The following is an 18566-nucleotide window of genomic DNA, read 5'->3' on the forward strand; positions in this document are numbered from 1 at the left end:
TGGGGGCCAGCTGGTTAGCATAGGATCGAAGACACGCTGGTGAGACGCCATCTGGGCCTGAAGCTTTCCTCGTCTTTTGTTTCCGAAAGATGCGGCTCACATCATCTTCACAGATCTTAAGTGCAGGTTGAGTAGCAGGAGGGGGGAGGAGGGGGTTGCAGGAGGTGTTGGTGTTTGTGTGAAGTGAAGGTCAGAGTGGGTGTGGGGTGTGAGATTGGGCCTTTCAAATCTGCAATAGAACACATTCAGGTCGTCAGCCAGTTGTTGGTCCACCACAAGGTTGGGGGTAGGAGTCCTGTAATTTGTGAGTTGTTTCATGCCACTCCACACTGATGCAGGGTCGTTAGCTGAAAACTTGTTTTTCAGCTTCTCATAGTATCTTCTTTTAGCCACTCTGATTTCCTTGTTCAGTGTGTTCCTGGCCTGATTGTACAAGACTTTATTCCCACCCCTGTAAGCATCCTCTTTGGCCTGACGAAGCTGCCTGAGCTCTGCTGTAAACCACGGTTTGTCATTGTTGAACTTTAAATAAGTCCTAGTAGGAATGCACTTATCCTCACAGAAACTGATATATGATGTAACAGTATCTGCGAGCTCGTCCAGGTCTGTGACTGCAGCCTCAAAAACACTCCAATCCGCTCTGCTTCATTGGTCCATCTCTTTACAGTCCTTACTGCTGGCTTGGTTGATTTTAATTTCTGCCTGTAGGTTGGAACAAGATGAACCAGACAGTGATCAGAGAGTCCCAAAGCTGCTCTAGGGACAGAGCGATATGCATCCTTTATTGTTGTGTAGCAATGATCCAGTATGTTCCTGTCTCTGGTGGGCATGTAATGTGCTGTTTGTATTTGGGCAGTTCACGTGTGAGATTTTCTTTGTTAAAATCCCCAAGAATAATAATAACTGAGTCCGGGTATTGTTGTTCCGTGTCTGTTATTTGATCAGCCAGCTGTTGCAGTGCCGCATTCAAACATGCTTTTGGCGCGATATATACACATACCAGAATAAACGAGGAAAATTCCCGCGGCGAGTAGAAAGGCTTACAGTTAATAAAGAGCACTTCCAAATTAGGACAGCACATCTTCTTTAACGCTGTTACATCTGTACACCAACATTCATTGATGTAAAAGCATGTTCCACCACCTCTCGTTTTCCCCTTTAACCCCGTGATGCGATCCGCTCTGAACAGCTGGAAGCCCGGCAGATGTAACGCGCTGTCCGGAATGGCTTCATTCAGCCAGGTTTCTGTGAAGCACAAGGCAGCAGACGTTGAAAAGTCATTGTTGTGCGGGTGAGGAGATGTAGTTCGTCCTTTTTGTTAGGAAGAGAGCGGCGATTCACAAGATGAATGCTCAGCAGCATTGTTCGAAAGCCCCACCGATGGAGTTTGACTAGCGCACCGGCTCATCTTCCTCGCCTGCGTCTCCTGAACAACAAAGCCACGCCTCCAACTAAAATGTCTAGCAAATGTCTGAACATTCAAAAACCGGGAAAAGATTGTCTGGTATAAGCTGTCGAATGTTCAGCAGTTCGTCTCTGGTAAAACTGACTGGAAAAAGATTACTAAACACAGGACAAACAAACAAAAACAACAAAAAAATAGGAGCACTGCACACAGAGGCTGCCATCCGCGGCGCCATCATGATATCAGACAATCGGTCAAGAGTTTAACTTAATAACACATTAGATTTTGGTTTGTTTCTCACCAGACCTTATTGTATTCCTTCAAAAGAGACGTATGTCACATACAATAATTTATTAAACTTCTGGATTATACTTTTGTGTCCTTTTGAAGCTTACAGAGGTGGTCACCATTAACTGCCAATGTATGACATCAATGACAACCAGATTTTTTCACAAGGTCTCCCTTTGTGTTTAATAGTCATATGGGGTAATAACAACACAGGGGTGAGTAAACAATTACTGAATTAACATTTTTGGGTGAACTAATCCTTTAATGAATAATAATGAGAAAGCTTGTGAGAAAATAAGATTAATTTAGATGGTTTATGAAGCGACAGGCTAGTGCAACAAAACTAAATTTCCCATCCATCCCAATCCATCATTATACAGTATGTGGCCACATGAGAATGGTAAAATAGATTGATTAAAAGCCTCAATTACACACCTAATGCATGTCTTTACTCTTCATTTTGTTGCATTGGTACTAAAAAGACATTGAAAAACGGATCCATTCTTTCCCACAAAAATCACATTATCACATATCGCATCGTATTTATGATCTCCAACCTCGTAAATATGAACTTCCCAGTAGAACTTGAACATAACATAAGCACAATGATGTTTGTCACAGAAAGGAATAGTTCACCTAAAAAAATTAATTCTGTCATCATTTACACACCCTCATATCATACACTCACTGAAAATCTTGCCTTGAAAATTTAGCTTGACAGCCATGGTCACCATTGTATGGAAAAGAGCAGCTTAGACGTTCTTCTATAAATAACTACTTTTTACTTTCAAAGAAGAAAAAAAGTAATACAGGTTTCAAAAACCATGAGGGTGCATAAATTATGACAAAATGTTCCTTTTTAGGTAAACTACTCCAATAGTAAGATTTGTCATTTGTAATAATTTACCTGTGGACACCACATCATGAGTAAAATCAGTTTGCTCACATTTTGTGCAGACATATTGAAGAACAGCCGTAATATCTAGTCAACCCACAATAACAAATACTGTACACTCAGCGTCCCTTAGCAACTATTAGCAGTGTTTATGATATCCAGATATTCAGAGCTCTATCTAAGAGTTTACAGAGCATTCCTGATGTTTCTCTGTGTGTGTTTCCCTTTGTTACATTTACTGCCCTGGGTTGGTGTGTCAGGAAAGACTGTAAAACTGTTTGATCCTTTTACTCCAATCGCTGTGCCCAAGTGCACGCAAGAGACTAACCAATGAGTACAGTAGAGCATGGAATGTATTGTAAAAGATTAATGTGCATGATTTTTTGCAGTAGTTTAAAATAACTGTGGTGCTTGACATATACATGGACAGCCTCTAAAGGGAGTCATAATATTGTCTCTGTTGTAGATAAAAAGCTCCTGGACCAGTGTGAGAATCCATCACCTGACCAATAATCCCCGAGTACATGTTATCTTATTCGGCCAATAAAGGCCTTCTTCAAAAATGTGGTTTGCTCTTCTAAAAATGTGATGTGATTTCTCATTACTTGATATAGACTTATTAAAAATACATAAATAAATAATACATAATATATGTATATATATATATATATATATATATATATATATATATATATATATATATATATATATATAAATTAAAGCAATAACAGTAGTTTACCATGATTAGTATCGAAGAGCTGAGAGATGTCAGAACATGAGACGTTGACCACCTGTCCGACCTCAGCCCTGTACCAGCACCAAAATTCATCCCACTCTGTACGACACCCTGAGACACACACACACACACACACACACACACACACAAATAAATAAATGAATTCATTAATTAGCATTATATCAATAACACTTTACAATAAGGTTCTATATGTTACTTACATTAGTTAATGCAATATTTAACATGAAATAATGAATAATACTTAAAAAATCTTTATCTTGGTTAATGTTAATTTCTGCATATACTAATACATTTTTAACATTACATTCTGTATACATTAACATTCAGTAATGCATTATGAACTAACAATGAAAAACAGTATATACAGTAAATTAACAATCTACGATGCTGTAAAAAATTATTGTTCACTTTTAGTTAATGATATCAGGTATATGTTTTTTTTAAGGAAGGAAGGAAGAATGAAAGATTAGATAGATAGATAGATAGATAGATAGATAGATAGATAGATAGATATATGATGGAGATATATTTCTATAATAATAGTATGCTGAAATATATCTACGAACAAGATACAGTTGTGCTCAAAAGCTTGCATACCCTGGCAGAAATTGTGAAATTTTGGCATTGATTTTGAAAATATGACTGATCATGCAATAAAACTGTCTTTTATTTAAGGATAGTGATCATATGAAGCCATTTATTATCACATAGTTGTTTGGCTCCTTTTTAAATCATAATGATAACAGAAATCACCCAATTGGCCCTGATCAAAAGTGTACATACCCTTGAATGTTTGGCCTTATTACAGACACACAAGGTGACACACACAGGTTGAATGGCAATTAAAGGTTAATTTCCCACACCTGCGGCTTTTTAAATTGCAATTAGTGTCTGTGTATAAATAGTCAATGAGTTTGTTAGCTCTCACGTAGATGCACTGAGCAGGCTAGATACTGAGCCATGGGGAGCAGAAAAGAACTGTCAAAAGACCTGCGTAACAAGGTAATGGAACTTTATAAAGATGGAAAAGGATATAAAAAGATATCCAAAGCCTTGAAAATGCCAGTCAGTACGTTCAATTACTTATTAAGAAGTGGAAAATTCGGGGATCTGTTGATGCCAAGCCAAGGTCAGGTAGACCAAGAAAGATTTCAGCCACAACTGCCAGAAGAATTGTTCGGGATACAAAGAAAAACCCACATGTAACCTCAGGAGAAATACAGGCTGCTCTGGAAAAAGACAATGTGGTTGTTTCAAGGAGCACAATACGTCAATACTTGAACAAAAATGAGCTGCATGGTTGAGTTGCCAGAAAGAAGCCTTTACTGTGTCAATGCCACAAAAAAAGCCCAGTTACAATAAGGCAGTGGTGGCTCAGCAGTTAAGGCTCTGGGTTACTGATCAGAAGGTTGGGGGTTTAAGCCCCAGCACTGCCAAGATGCCACTGTTGGGCCCTTGAGCAAGGCCCTTGACCCTATCTGCTCCAGGGGTGCTGTATCATGGCTGATCCTGCACTCTGAACCCAGCTTAGCTGGGATATGTGAAAAAAAAGAATTTCACTGTATATGCGCAAATGTATAATGTGTGATAAATAAATAAAATTATAATTAAAATTAATTATAATATGCCCGACAACACCTTGACATGCCTCACAGCTTCTGGCACACTGCAATTTGGAGTGACGAGACCAAAATAGAGTTTTATGGTCACAACCATAAGCGCTGTGTTTGGAGAGGGGTCAACAAGGCCTATAGTGAAAAGAATACCATCCCCACTGTGAAGCATGGAAAGCTGCGAATGGGATGCTCTTGGACTTTCCAGAAAGACAATGACCCTAAGCACAAGGCCAAGTTGACTCCAGTGGTTACAGCAGAAAAAGGTGAAGGTTCTGGAGTGGCCATCACAGTCTCATGACCTTAATATCATCGAGCCACTCTGGGGAGATCATAAACGTGCGGTTCATGCAAGACGACCAAAGACTTTGCATGACCTGGAGGCAGTTTGCCAAGACGAATGGGCAGCTATACCACCTGCAAGAATTTGGGGCCTCATAGACAACTATTACAAAAGACTGCACGCTGTCATTGATGCTAAAGCGGGCAATACACAGTATTAAGAACTAAGGGTATGCAGACTTTTGAACAGGGGGCATTTCATTTTTTTTCTTTGTTGCCATGTTTTGTTTTATGATTGTGCCATTCTGTTATAACCTACAGTTGAATATGAATCCCATAAGAAATAAAAGAAATGTGTTTTGCCTGCTCACTCATGTTTTCTTTAAAAATGGTACATATATTACCAATTCTCCAAGGGTATGCAAACTTTTGAGCACAACTGTAAATAAATTAATAGTTTTAAAAAACATCTGATTCCGATTTTAGCTGAAGACCTACCCAGGTGTTTTGTCTTCTATACTATTACCATCTCTACAAAAGTTTTTTTTTTGGAATGGTTCCTTTTGCAAGCATGGATCAACAAGTAGGGAGGAGAAAGAGGAGTTGGCAGGAGAAGGAGAGGAGTGCAAATGTATGGTAAAAGACCAATGAAGAGAAGACCAAGAACAGTAGTCTATGAGCTAAGGTCTACTATTATTGAGCATGTAATAAACCATAGTCTATCTTTACTGTAAGAGAGGCTGGCCTGAGAGTGCAGCCAAATCTTCTACGCTCAACAGTGGCATCCATTGTGAAAATTTAAACTAACAAACAGGTAAGATATGCATTCTGCAAGTGAACCTAGTTGGCAGTGGACAGTATGATGTACTGTAAATTGAGATTTCAGAACTACTTGCATATATTTTTCTGACTGCGACTTTGTAACTTTTATCATTTTGAGCATTTTTGTTATACTTGAATTATTGTGCCACATGCACACATATGTGAAAATACAGTTAAGCACACTGAAGTAAATTGCAGCATTTGTGATTCATTCCATACTGTTAGTGTACAATGGAGTATATTCTACACAGCGAAGTGCCTCCCATGCTTTGTAACAGAATATTGGTTTACATGTGTAAAAAACAATCAAGCAGACCGTAGGCCAAAATTAAACATCTTGTAAAGATTCCTGTTGTTTGTGTTTATTAGGTCATGTGTTTTTGAGTGACAAAGTATTTCTATTGGGAGAAATAGTTTGCCAGTGTTTTGGTGAAATTAGCTGATTTTAAGAGATGTATGAAGTGTTGTGATGGTTGTAGGGCATTTTGGATAAAAACAAATTATACTGTTGTGCTAGTATAAATGTTGGTAGAGAAGACTGCATGAAGAGTTTTGAAAATGCGTTCTCAGTATTGAGAAATGTGTGAAAATGATTGTAAAAAATTGTAAGTTATTATGCCTATAAATCTATAAAGACATTTTTAGTAGAGTATATTCCTCAAAGTAGATTATTCTTTTACATACAGTTCTGCATATCTATAGATCCGAGGCTTGAACAAGAACAGGTTGTAGACTAGACTTTAATGTCAACTGTAATTATTGGAACTTAATCAAATTAAGCCGTATACCTGAACTGCCAATCAACATAATCTCTAATTAATTCTAATATAGTGCAATCGTTTTAGGCTCAGAACTCAGTGACTCATAATGACATTAGATTTTTTCAGTCGTTCATTTACTGAAATACGGCTAAATGTTGTGCCTCCTGTGTGTTTACTTGTTACACTTTTTTATATATATCTGTATGTTTAATTGAAAGAACACATCAATTACATCAAATAGAAACAGACTGAAATACTGATCTAGATAATTATGTTCAAAATTACATCAATGTAAAAGAATAAAATGAAGTCAAATGTTCCTAATGTATTCATTTTAGGTTACGTCTTAAATGTCTCAAATTTCCAAGTGGTTTACAAGCATTTATTCACTTTAACCAGTACTCATGAACAATATCATAATATCAGTGTTCATTCATCATCCATTTATTTCTTATTGTATGTACTTATTTAATTTTTATCTATGTTGTATCGATCATCGCAATATTGTGATATGAAATCTTCCATTTTTATCTCATATCTTATATTCCCTTTAAAACCATCAATGGCTATTTATCAGATATCTTTCAGATATCATATTTACCAGGGCTGTCTTCTCATCTTTCATCCAGCCCAACACAATCAAACTCTTATTACTGCATTTGTCTTCTAAACAGCCTCCAGAACTCCCCTGTGTCATCCACCAACACTGCTACACAGCGTGTTTATTGTATATCTGTGCCATTCTGTTGTATATTGTTGAGCTACAATGTCACTTTTTTTTTTTTTTTTTTCTCGGAGATTGCCCATAAGCATACAGAAAAACGAAAACTATAGCAGCAATTACAAATGCATTTTTTATACAAACCTCAATTCTGAAATCTGAATAAAGTTGGGACAGGGTGTAAAATGTAAATAATACTACTAATAATAAAACAAACTGATCTAGTCTTTGTACTGTTTTCAATTGAATAAAGGATTTGTAAAAAAAAAAAAAAAATATATATATATATATATATATATATATATATATATATATATATATATATATATATATATATATATATATATTGTTTTTTTTTGTTTGTTTTTTTTTTACTTTTATGATATTGAGATTTGTGCACGTTTATTTATCTAAATAGAAGATCTATTTATCTATATATTTTATTGTTTTGCACTTTAAATGCATTTGAGCAAACTTAGATTTTTAGTGTGTTCTAGAACTTCAGTTTTTTTGTTTCTGTATACATGGTGGTTGTGCAAGTAGTTTGGCAAACTCTAGTGTTATCATTTCCCCTTTTCTGTGTCCTTTACCAGTCCATTTTATTTTGCTCTTTTCTTCAGTGACTGTTCATACTGTCTATGTGAAGTACAAGGTTGTGTGTAATGAGCGTCATGAAGAAAATGCAGATATAATGAAACTTCTCTCTGAAATTTGGTTCTGTCTTGATGAAAATGTGTCACTAAGCATTGGTTGAAAAACAAGTCTCAAAAAAGTGGTAAGAAAGTGGAAAACTGAATAAAATATCAAACAGATGACAGTAAAATCTGAATTAATAGGGTATTTCTCTCAAAAAATAAATAAAAATAAATAGCTCTTTAAAGGTGCACTTCAGAATTCTGAGCAGAATTTCTGACAAACTAGTGACTCAAGGTAAGGCAAGAATGCTTATTTTGAACATTGATTTTATATAGCTATACTGGCTCAATAGTGTTTTTTTAAAAAAAAATATATATATATATTTTTTTTTCATTTCTAATTAAAACTTAAACAAGAAATCCTATGTAGTGTATATTTAGTCTGATTACTTACTGCCAATTGCAGATAGCTACATATAGCAATCAGTTACGATATTATGTGGTTTTGTGAGTATTCTCATTTGCCTTAAACTAAAAAGCTTGACAGATTTGATGATATTGGCAAAGGCCATGTTTGAGCAATATGCAAGTTAGAATGATAAATCAACAAAGAGCATGATATATAACAGCCAATCAATCAAAGGACCACCAGTACAGATGCTAATGATTGTTGGTATTTGATTACATTTGCAATACCCATTCTATTTTCACAAAAGATGATGCTTATCACAGTGAAGATGGCAAGGAAGAAAGGGCAAGAGATCTATTGTGTGTAATGTGGCGTGTAAATATCAAGGGCAAAGCATAAAAGCCCTCCAATCTTTTTCTGGGAGTTGCTGGATGAATGAATTCTAATTGTGAATTCAGTGGAGGGCTCCTCTATCACTTCCTGTAGATCTTGACAGGCTATAAATAGGGGGGTTGTAGTTATCAACGTTTTTTTTTTTTCCTCACTTTTACTCCTCTGTCTGTTGGGGGGCAAGCTGGACCACACAATGGAGGACATATCTGATATCTTATTACAACTGATGTTACAGTTATCTCAGCCACTTCAAAGAGATGTCTATCACGTTCAGAGCACAGTAAAACCCATCTATCACAGGACACATAATAGTCTAGGATACCACATTTCAGTCATTTTTGGCAGTTATGACAACATGTGTAGTTACTGCGCTTTGTCTTTGCAGGGAAATGTGGCGCTCTGGTCTTTTTTTTCCCTTTTATACATTCTTTAGCTCTCTCTCTCTTACTCTCACTCTGTTTCCCACTCAAGCATTCTCTAGGTATAATTTTCTCATTATTGTATTGCATTTTAGTACTAGCCGTGTCATGGAACATGCTGACTGACCATAAAGAAGTGACCATTGACTCTGCATGGCCTACCACTTTTCCTCCCTCAATAAATCAAAGGAAGGCATGGTGCCTGCCCTCCTCCTCTCTATAAGCTCAGTGTTAATTAAAGTCTATGTGGAGCAGGAATCAGAGCAGTATGGGTTCCCATTAAGAACTCAAGGGCAACACTTTCACCTGCACTGATTCCAGAACTAACTCACTGATAAAAACCTATCAGTATGTCTGTGCCACACTCGCCAGTGCTCTCAAAACTCTGTCAAGATACAAACAAGATTCTTGATATACTGGCATATCAACCAGTCTAAGGACTGCCTGGTAATACCATGGCACAGTGTTTCAACAATTCTATTAATGCAGCTTGGAAAGGTAGAACCCTTTAACAGCGACCATGTTAATATGTATCATGGCATATATAGGAGTGAATTTACAAAGAAGTTGTGTCACTTCAGAATGCGGATTTTAATACAAAACCCTGCATCTTATTTGTTTAAACACTGTCTAGTTTAAGTAGGTGCTAAATGTGGTGAAGTAGCACCACAACGTGAGTATTTAAATTAAATAATTGTAAATTTAGCTTATTATGGATCGCGGCTTATTTACAAATCTCGAACACATTTTGCCTGACGCAATTAATGTTGCGTTATTAAAGGTGATAAACTGAATTTTGTTTTCCTTGCAACATCAATTCATCAAATGATAGAGAAGTCAATTTTAACTGAGTATACTGTAATTTTGTAGGTGTGATGCGCATTACCTGATGTACAAATTCCTTTAGAGAATTGTGCTCTAAAGCTGTATATTTCAGCAGATTACACATTTCCACAGAAGGACTGATTTCAAGTACGCTAGCGCTAAGCACAGTGCTATGCCATAAGTCATAAGTGCAAAGTCAGTCACCATGGCCATGAAATTTAAAAAATTTTGTGCAAGCATGAGCTAAGTCTAGACAGAGGTGGGAAGTAACGTGCTACATTTACTTGAGTAACTTTTTGAGAGAAAAAATTACTTTTAGAGTAGGATTAAATGTGGGTACTTTTTACTCTCACTCAAGTAAATTTCTAATTAATTTTTTTTTACTTTTACTTCTTTACAATGGGCAGTGTTCCTGTCATTACATTACTGGTTTTAATTTGAGCTAATATGTAATTTATTGAGAGATTATTGAATGGGACTTTTACGACAGTGGAAGTTCACACGCTGTGCGTGCTGTCACAGATTGTCACTCAAGCCGAGTCCATCACTGCTGCAGTATCATGCTCTTCTAACTAAGTGAAACACTTTCTTTGCTCCGCACAGTGGAAAAATAATTGTTTCATCATGTAATGCCTTCATTTAACACCAAGACAAGTGGATATTTCAAGATTAAAATCTCAGCTTCAATTTAAGGCAGCACATCGAGGTAAGTTGTGGCTCTAATGCTAATGTGGGCTTTTCTGTGTAATGTGATGGTCATTTTCAGGGTGATTCTGTTACTGGGCTCTTATGACATTAGTTTTTAAGTGTACAATTTTAAATCAGTGCAGCAATATATCAGTGCGCCCTGTCCCGCGTCCCGCATGTCATGAGCAGTATTTACGTATTTACTGGAAACTATCGCAGCTACTTCGGCCGGATTAACTGTATAAATCCATGTAAACGTCCAAGTTAAATGTAAATTCCTTTTGCTCTGCCGTTCGTGTAACTGACAACTGGAGCGGGAACAGACAGCATTTCTGAGTGTGCACAGCGAGGTGCACGGGGCACGTGTGTGAGAGATGTGCGGGCGCAAGGCTATTGTATGGCGAAGAGAGTGGCTGTGTCCGAAATCATTCACTCATTCACTATTTCCTATATAGTGAATGGCAGTGAGTGCACTATATCTCAGCAATGAGTGAATGAAATGAGTGAGTGAATTTGGACACTGACATATACACCGAGCATCGGAGCTCTGGGGCTGTCGCAGAAACGTCACATATAAACTTTTTAAATACTTGGGCCTTACTTATTATTCTTATTAAATAATATATTAATACAATAAATCTTCATTCTGTTTGTCATTTTTAATATACTGTATATGTTAATATAAAGAGTAAACACATTTTATCAAATTACATTATTGTAATTATTTGTTATACTTTAGTAACTTTAAACTCTAATAAAAGATGGGTAGCGTTTCTGGGCGCATATTGCCCTCATTGGATTATGGGCAATTAACCGTCATCGAGTGTATGTCGAATGTACACTCAAAATTAGAGTGCATTGTAGGTAAGAATGAGTGAAAATTCACAGCTGTCATGACTGCTATGTTGCTCGGAACTGCACCCAAGACTTTCACCCACTGTTGCACTTGTGTATATGGTTGAGTGACAATAAAGGGATTTGATTTGATTTGATTTGATTTGACAAAAGTAGGGAACAAGTGGCTCACTCAGAATTCAGACACTCCTACAAAATGGCAGACACCCAAAATAGTGCATTATATAGTGGATAGGGGGCAGTTTCAGACACAGCGAGTGTTCCGGGAGTGGGGATGGTGCCCTACGCAGGCTGTGTTCTCTGCGTTTAGAGAGCGGTAGTACTGCTATACAGAATTAATGATCTAAATTCTTTCGACACTGAAAACTGTAACTACACTGAAATAAGAATCCACGCAGGCCTTTAAAAGCTATGAAATAGCAAAAGTAGGCATTAATAAAACATAATCTTGCTTTGGTTTATATTTCAGCATTATATATAATGTCCCTGTGGGACATTTTCACCATAATAATTACTAAAATTTTTCAAAAACCTCTCTTCTTATTGACAAATTCATCTAGATCTGACAAGAGCCCTTAAAGCGATAGTTCACCCAAAAATGAAAATTTTCTCATCATTTACTCACTCTCATGCCATCACAGATGTGTATGACTTTCTATCACCTGCTGAACACAAATTAAGATTTTTAGAAGAATTTCTTAGCTCTTTTGGTCCATAAAATGCAAGTGAATGGGCGGCAACATTTTAAAGCTAAAAAAAAAATCAAAAAAACAAAACAAAAAAAAATCAAATAAGTCAGCATAAAAGTAATCCATAAGACTCCAGTGGTTAAATTAATATCTTCAGAAGTGATGTGATATGAGAATGTGTGGATGAGAAACAGAGAAGCAGATCACTTTCACATTCTTCTTCTTGTGTTTTTGGTGATTCACATCAAGCAAAAAATTACAAATAATGATCTGTTTCTCACCCACACCTATCATATCTTTTCTGAAGGTATGTATTTAACTACTAGAGTCTTATGGATTACTTTTATGCTGCCTTTATGTGCTTTTTGGAGCATCAAAATTTTAATACCCATTCACTTGCATTGTATGGATCTACAAAGCTGAGATATTCTTCTAAAAATCTTCATTTGTGTTTTGCAGAAGAAAGGAAGTCATACACATCTGGGATGGCATGAGGGTGAGTAAATGATAAAAGAATTTTCATTTTTGGGTCAACTATCCCTTTAAAGTAATAGCTCAGCCATAATTTAAAATTCTGACATCATTTCCCAACCCTCATGTTGTTCCAAAGCCGTGTGACCTTCTGTATTCTGTGGAACACAAAAATGTTAGACAGAATGTTAGAGACTGACAGTCTCTGTCACCATTCACTTTCAAAATATACAGAAAAAAAAACCACATTCACTGAAAGTAAATAGTGACTCAGGCAAACATTCTGTCTAATATCTCCTTACTGTGTTGCATGGAAGAAAGAAAGTCATACGGGTTTGGAACAACATGATGGTGAATGATGACAGAATATGACTTGAATCTAGAAAACCCAACCTTTTAACCCTGGAATTACTCAACATCATAAATTAAAAGATTCTGGCACCAAGAAGTCTAGCTGAAGCCCACATCTGAACAATAAAATGAACAAAAGAGACTTGTCCAGATAGCACATGACTTGAGAACTTCATGCTTCTGAGGAAATACCCCCACATTTAATGGTCATCGCCTGACACTGCCATCAAGACTATCTCTGCAAAGAGACCCTAAGGGCAGAGGTTACGTACAACAGAAGACAGAGAACACACTCCCTGGAAACCCCGGGAAAGGCTTAAAAAACACTCTGTTTTTGTCCTTCGATATAAACCAATTTGCTACACTTAAACTAGACTCATCAGATCACGAGACATCGTGATCATTATTCTGCAAACAGCAGCTAAAAAGGAATCTATGAACATTTCACACAAAGTCCCAGTACTTGTGATTTAACCCTCCAAAATGTACAGAATGCACTTGGACTCAAAATGTACACAATACCTAGCCTTGCTAGATAATTCTGAAAATTACTTTGACCTGTGATCACTTTTATAACTGACAAATTGATTATAGCCTGATGTACCTTTTAAAATATGTGTAGTGATTTGTAATCACTTAATCATAATTCCCTTATTAAAGCTAATTCCTTACAATAGAAATTGTGAGCGGATACAACGAGATGTTGTATTGGGATTTTAATGGTGGAGAATTTTATTCAGACAAATAATCTAATAATTTGTCATTTATCTTTCATATAATGGTTGTCGAATGCGACTAATTCCATTATAAACTTCCTACATAATAATGAAGTAGAATCAGCGTGGGAGAGTCAAAATATTACTTAAAGGACATTTCCTATGGAGGCACATCAAATTTTCAGTATGCGGTTCATAATCCCTTGTATGAGTATGAAGACTGCTAAATATAGTTTAAATGCCAACAATGACAAATGTTAATGAGATTTTGCTCAGAGCTTACAAATACAGTAAACAGCTTTTATGAAGGTTTATAGAGGGCTTACCACTGAACTTACTGTACAATATGTTACTGTCATAACAATCATTCTCAACTTTTCCAGAGCTTGGAGACACTCAGCTAAATTGAATTTAATTTATGCATAAAAAAGGCCATGTCCAATGGTTTTCGAGTGTGTATATTTAAGAAACAAATCTGAATATTAAACAGGAATGAATATTCATGTGTCTCAGCTGTCTAGCTGCAAGGATGAGTGTGTGTTTTGGTGATGCATTGTTAAAGGAATAGTTCACCCAAAAATGAAAATTTGCTGATAATTTACTCACCCTCAGGCCATCCAAGATGTATCTGAGTTTCTTTCTTCATCAAAACAGAATTTAAGATTTTTAGGATTTCATTTCAGGCCTCCTCCTTTAAACAATGCAAGTGAATGTACTCCATTTTTTGATGGTCCAAAATGCATATTTAGGGTGCATCAAAATAATCCACATGGCTCCAGTCGACAAATAAAGTTCTTCTGAACCCAAACGATTGATTATTCTTAGAAACAAAACAATACTTATTTAATATACACTTAACTACAAATGTTGGCTTCCGTAAATCTCTGTGATGCGCACTCGCTGGTAAGGTCACGTGTCATGTGGAGGAGGCGGCAAGAAGCATCATTGTTTACAAGAGAAAGAGCGCTGTACAAAAGTTTAATTGTCTTTGCTGTAGATTTGTATTTGTATAAGTGTATTGCTCAAAATGGTCGTTTGGCGTGTGTATCCTGGATGCTTCAAGCTTCAGAAACCCCAAAGATAATGTACACTGGGAAAAATATTAACTTTGCCTATACATGATCATGAGCAACTGAAGCTCTGGCTTATCACGCTTAACCTGGATATCAGTACACCCATACATTCTCTCAAATATTGGAGGGTGTGCAGTGAACATTTTATCCCTGAGGATTTCAGGCCATCGAAAGAAATAAAGGGTCAGTATCTGAATTTATCGGCTATGCCCGTGCTGTTTTTTTTTCCAGCGAACTCAGGTATGTGTGAAAACTTTGTCATTATCAAGCCTTCCTCGGGCTCTGCACATCCCTCAGCACTCCGCTCCTCATCACCCGATTTCTAATTCACTGAACCTGCACTCAATTCATTCGCTCATCATTGCCTGCATAAATAAGTTTGTAAAGCTTCTCTTCTGTGTGATATCACCTGTACCATTGATCTCACTGTGTAAAACCTGTGAATCTCAGTAAACGCTCTCGCACTGGGTTTCACTAACTACAACTTGTGTGGCTTGAATTCCTGACAGTCATATAGCCTATATATTTCTGCTAAAGAAAAAGCACAAGTAGATAACGCAACGGCATTGCTCCGAAATAAAGGATGGTTATTTACTGCAGTAATGTTTTTTTTTATTATTATTTGGAAATTAGTTTTTTATTTTATTTTATATTGTTTTGGACTGTTTTGGTTAGTGAACCGCGCTTCTTGTAAACAATGACGCGCTTCCTGCCTCCTCCTCCGCGTGATGCGTGACCTGAGCACGCATCACAGAGATGTACGGAAGCGAACATTTGTAGTTAAAAAGTATATAAGTATTGTTTTGTTTCTAAAAATAATCAATCGTTTGGGTTCAGAAGAACTTTATTTGTCGACCGGAGTTGTGTAGATTATTTTAAAAATCTTAAATTCTGTTTTGATGAAGAAAGAAATGCAGATACATCTTGGATGGCCTGAGGGTGAGTAAATTATCAGCAAATTTTCATTTTTGGGTGAACTATTCCTTTAATACCATTTGTGTCCCACACCAGTCTGAGGAAATCCTCTCATTAGTCTAGTTACTAAACCTTTGGTGGTTAGTTCGGATGAACTAAATTTAACAAGCCGCTAAATGTCCATTTTATTTAAAGTAGGCATATAATAGATTGCACCTTATTTGCGAAACTAATTAGGCCAGTAATACGACTAAAATATCTGTCAATAGTGTCCTATTGACAGATGTTTCAGACTAAATATTGTAACATCTTCATAGAAAACCACATACTGGCAAGCTATCTGGAAACTGAGTGCCCATTAACATTAGTTAATGCATTAGGTATCATGAACGAACAATGACCAATATGTTTACAGCATTTATGTATTTTTGTTAATGTTAGTTACAGTTTTTCTCAATCAATTTTTCTCATATCTCCAAACTCAGGTCACTACTCTCAAAACAATTAACACAGCCATCTGAAAACTTTGTAATTGTCCTAAACAGATTGTGCATTTTACTTGATTTTCCCCATTTTCTCGAAACACTACATACAAATTTCTCTGCTCCAAAGCTCATGCTTTCAAAACAATTAACACAGACAACTATATTAAAGTCATATTCTCAAATGCACGTCAGGTTGCCAAATCCCTTCATATTAATATCGGCTGTGTTAGTAATGCACACAGCAAAGAAAATGCAATTTACAAAATTTTTCACACAACTATCATGACTCTGCTATCTATAAAAGGGGTAAAATATGAAAATTCACAGCAAACAAACAATGAGGAAGAAGAAGAAGCGGTTGAGTGGGTAAAGAAAGAGAAAATCTGAGGAAGTGATGAGAAAAGGGGAAAGTTTTTTCAACTCTTTCAGGTGTGTGCATGGAAAGACTTCAGGAAAGACCAAATGGAGATGGTGTAATGATGGTGAACAGAAAGAGGACATCAGGGTGGAACATTAGAGTAAAGAGGACTCAAATGATCTGCGAGTCCCTCTAATTGATCGTGTTATGAATTATGGTCTCTCTAAGACACACAGAGTGTTCAAACTAATGTGAGCAGATCTACAGTGACTTCAGTCTCAACAAAAAAGAAGAAGAGGGAGGAATGGCATTGGAAGAGGAAGAGCAGGGACAACTAGATATTTAGAGACATTTTATGAAAACACTTGGAAAAAGGTCTTTACGGTGGATTTTTATGATAAATGTGTTATTTCAATAGTAGAGTTGTGTGTCTATAGCTGAACATGTTATGAATTTAATAGAGAACACATCTATTGCTTTGATATTAGTATTTAATTTTAATAAACGCATTATCAGAAAAGAATACATTGCTTCATTATGCAGTGAAATTTAATAGTTATGCAAATTTGAGTGTCTGTTTCTATGGCTGTGTGAATTGTTTTGAGAGCACTGATTATAGTTTGGAGAAATGTATAAAATCGACCGAGAAAAACTATAATAAAAATACAATTGTTCATTGTTAGTTCATATACAACTTTTGATTTTACTAATGTATTACTATATAGTATATTAACATTAACCAAGATTAATAAATGCTGTAAAAGTATTGTTCATTGTTAGTTCATTTGAACTAATGTTAACAAATGGAACCTTATTATAAACTTCCATGTCTATAGTCAAATAGACTAGAAACATCTACTGCTAAAGCAATGGATTTTCATATGTAACTGGTTTTTGAGCAAATAGCAAATAGGTAGATGTAAAGCCGAATTTTCTTCCCAGTCCACCCCTGTAAGGTTGTAAAATAATAATAGTTCAGATGGTTTAGCTCACCAGTGATATTGTTGCTGTTGTGGGCCTCTTGTCTTTGTGTGTGAATGCATTGCTCTTGAGCCTTCATATGCTCAGCTACCAGAGCACATGCTGGATGAATCGATTCCACCTGCAAATGATGATGATAAAATATATGAGGCAAGGGAAAGTACAAACTGCTGCACTTATTACTGTAAGAAACCCAGTAAACATACTGCACCCAACAGAGACCCACATTAGAGAATGAGCTGTTCACATCTGCAATCAGTTTTCATGAAGGTAAATTCTATGCAATATGATTCAAAACACTTTAAATTCGAACCAATCCACAAACAATCTTGTCTTCTTCTTTTTGCAGCAGATATAAAACATGTAACGAAGTTCCATTCATGAAGGGACCAGAAAGGGAGACACACTAAAAGCATTATGGCAGAAACCGGATACATTTAGTCAATCTCTATTTTGGTACAAAAACTGACTCACATTAAGAAATTTTGATCCCATTTCCACCTGGTATTACGATGCGTCTCGGGTGATCTGATCACATGTGGTCAGGTGAGACACATCGCTGTTTACACCTGGTCACTTAAATGCATCTCATTCTCCTGTGACCACTTGTGTTTGGATTTGAAGTGGAGGGTCTCTGTTTCATGACGACATACAGTATATCAATCACTATGTCATTGTGTTACTGCATGATAATAAAGTGCAACAGTCAGAAAAGACAAAAATAAAGTGTGAAAAATACGGCGTGCTGTTTCTCCCAAAT

General features: G+C 36.4%; 1 protein-coding gene across 5 annotated transcripts in view; it reads right to left on the reverse strand.

Annotated features, from left to right (window-relative positions):
• LOC127445872 (vasoactive intestinal polypeptide receptor 1-like) overlaps positions 1-18566 on the reverse strand; it is a 98026-nt gene that overhangs the window by 55833 nt on the left and 23627 nt on the right. For all 5 annotated transcript variants that reach the window (XM_051706315.1, XM_051706314.1, XM_051706317.1 and 2 more), the window contains exons 2-3: positions 17819-17927; positions 3328-3435 (exon numbers count right to left, since the gene is read on the reverse strand). In XM_051706315.1, coding sequence (XP_051562275.1) covers positions 3328-3435; positions 17819-17927 — 217 coding nt within the window. The remainder of the gene's footprint in view (positions 1-3327; positions 3436-17818; positions 17928-18566) is intronic.

This window comes from Myxocyprinus asiaticus, chromosome 9, assembly GCF_019703515.2.
Source record: "Myxocyprinus asiaticus isolate MX2 ecotype Aquarium Trade chromosome 9, UBuf_Myxa_2, whole genome shotgun sequence".
Taxonomy (NCBI): domain Eukaryota; kingdom Metazoa; phylum Chordata; class Actinopteri; order Cypriniformes; family Catostomidae; genus Myxocyprinus; species Myxocyprinus asiaticus.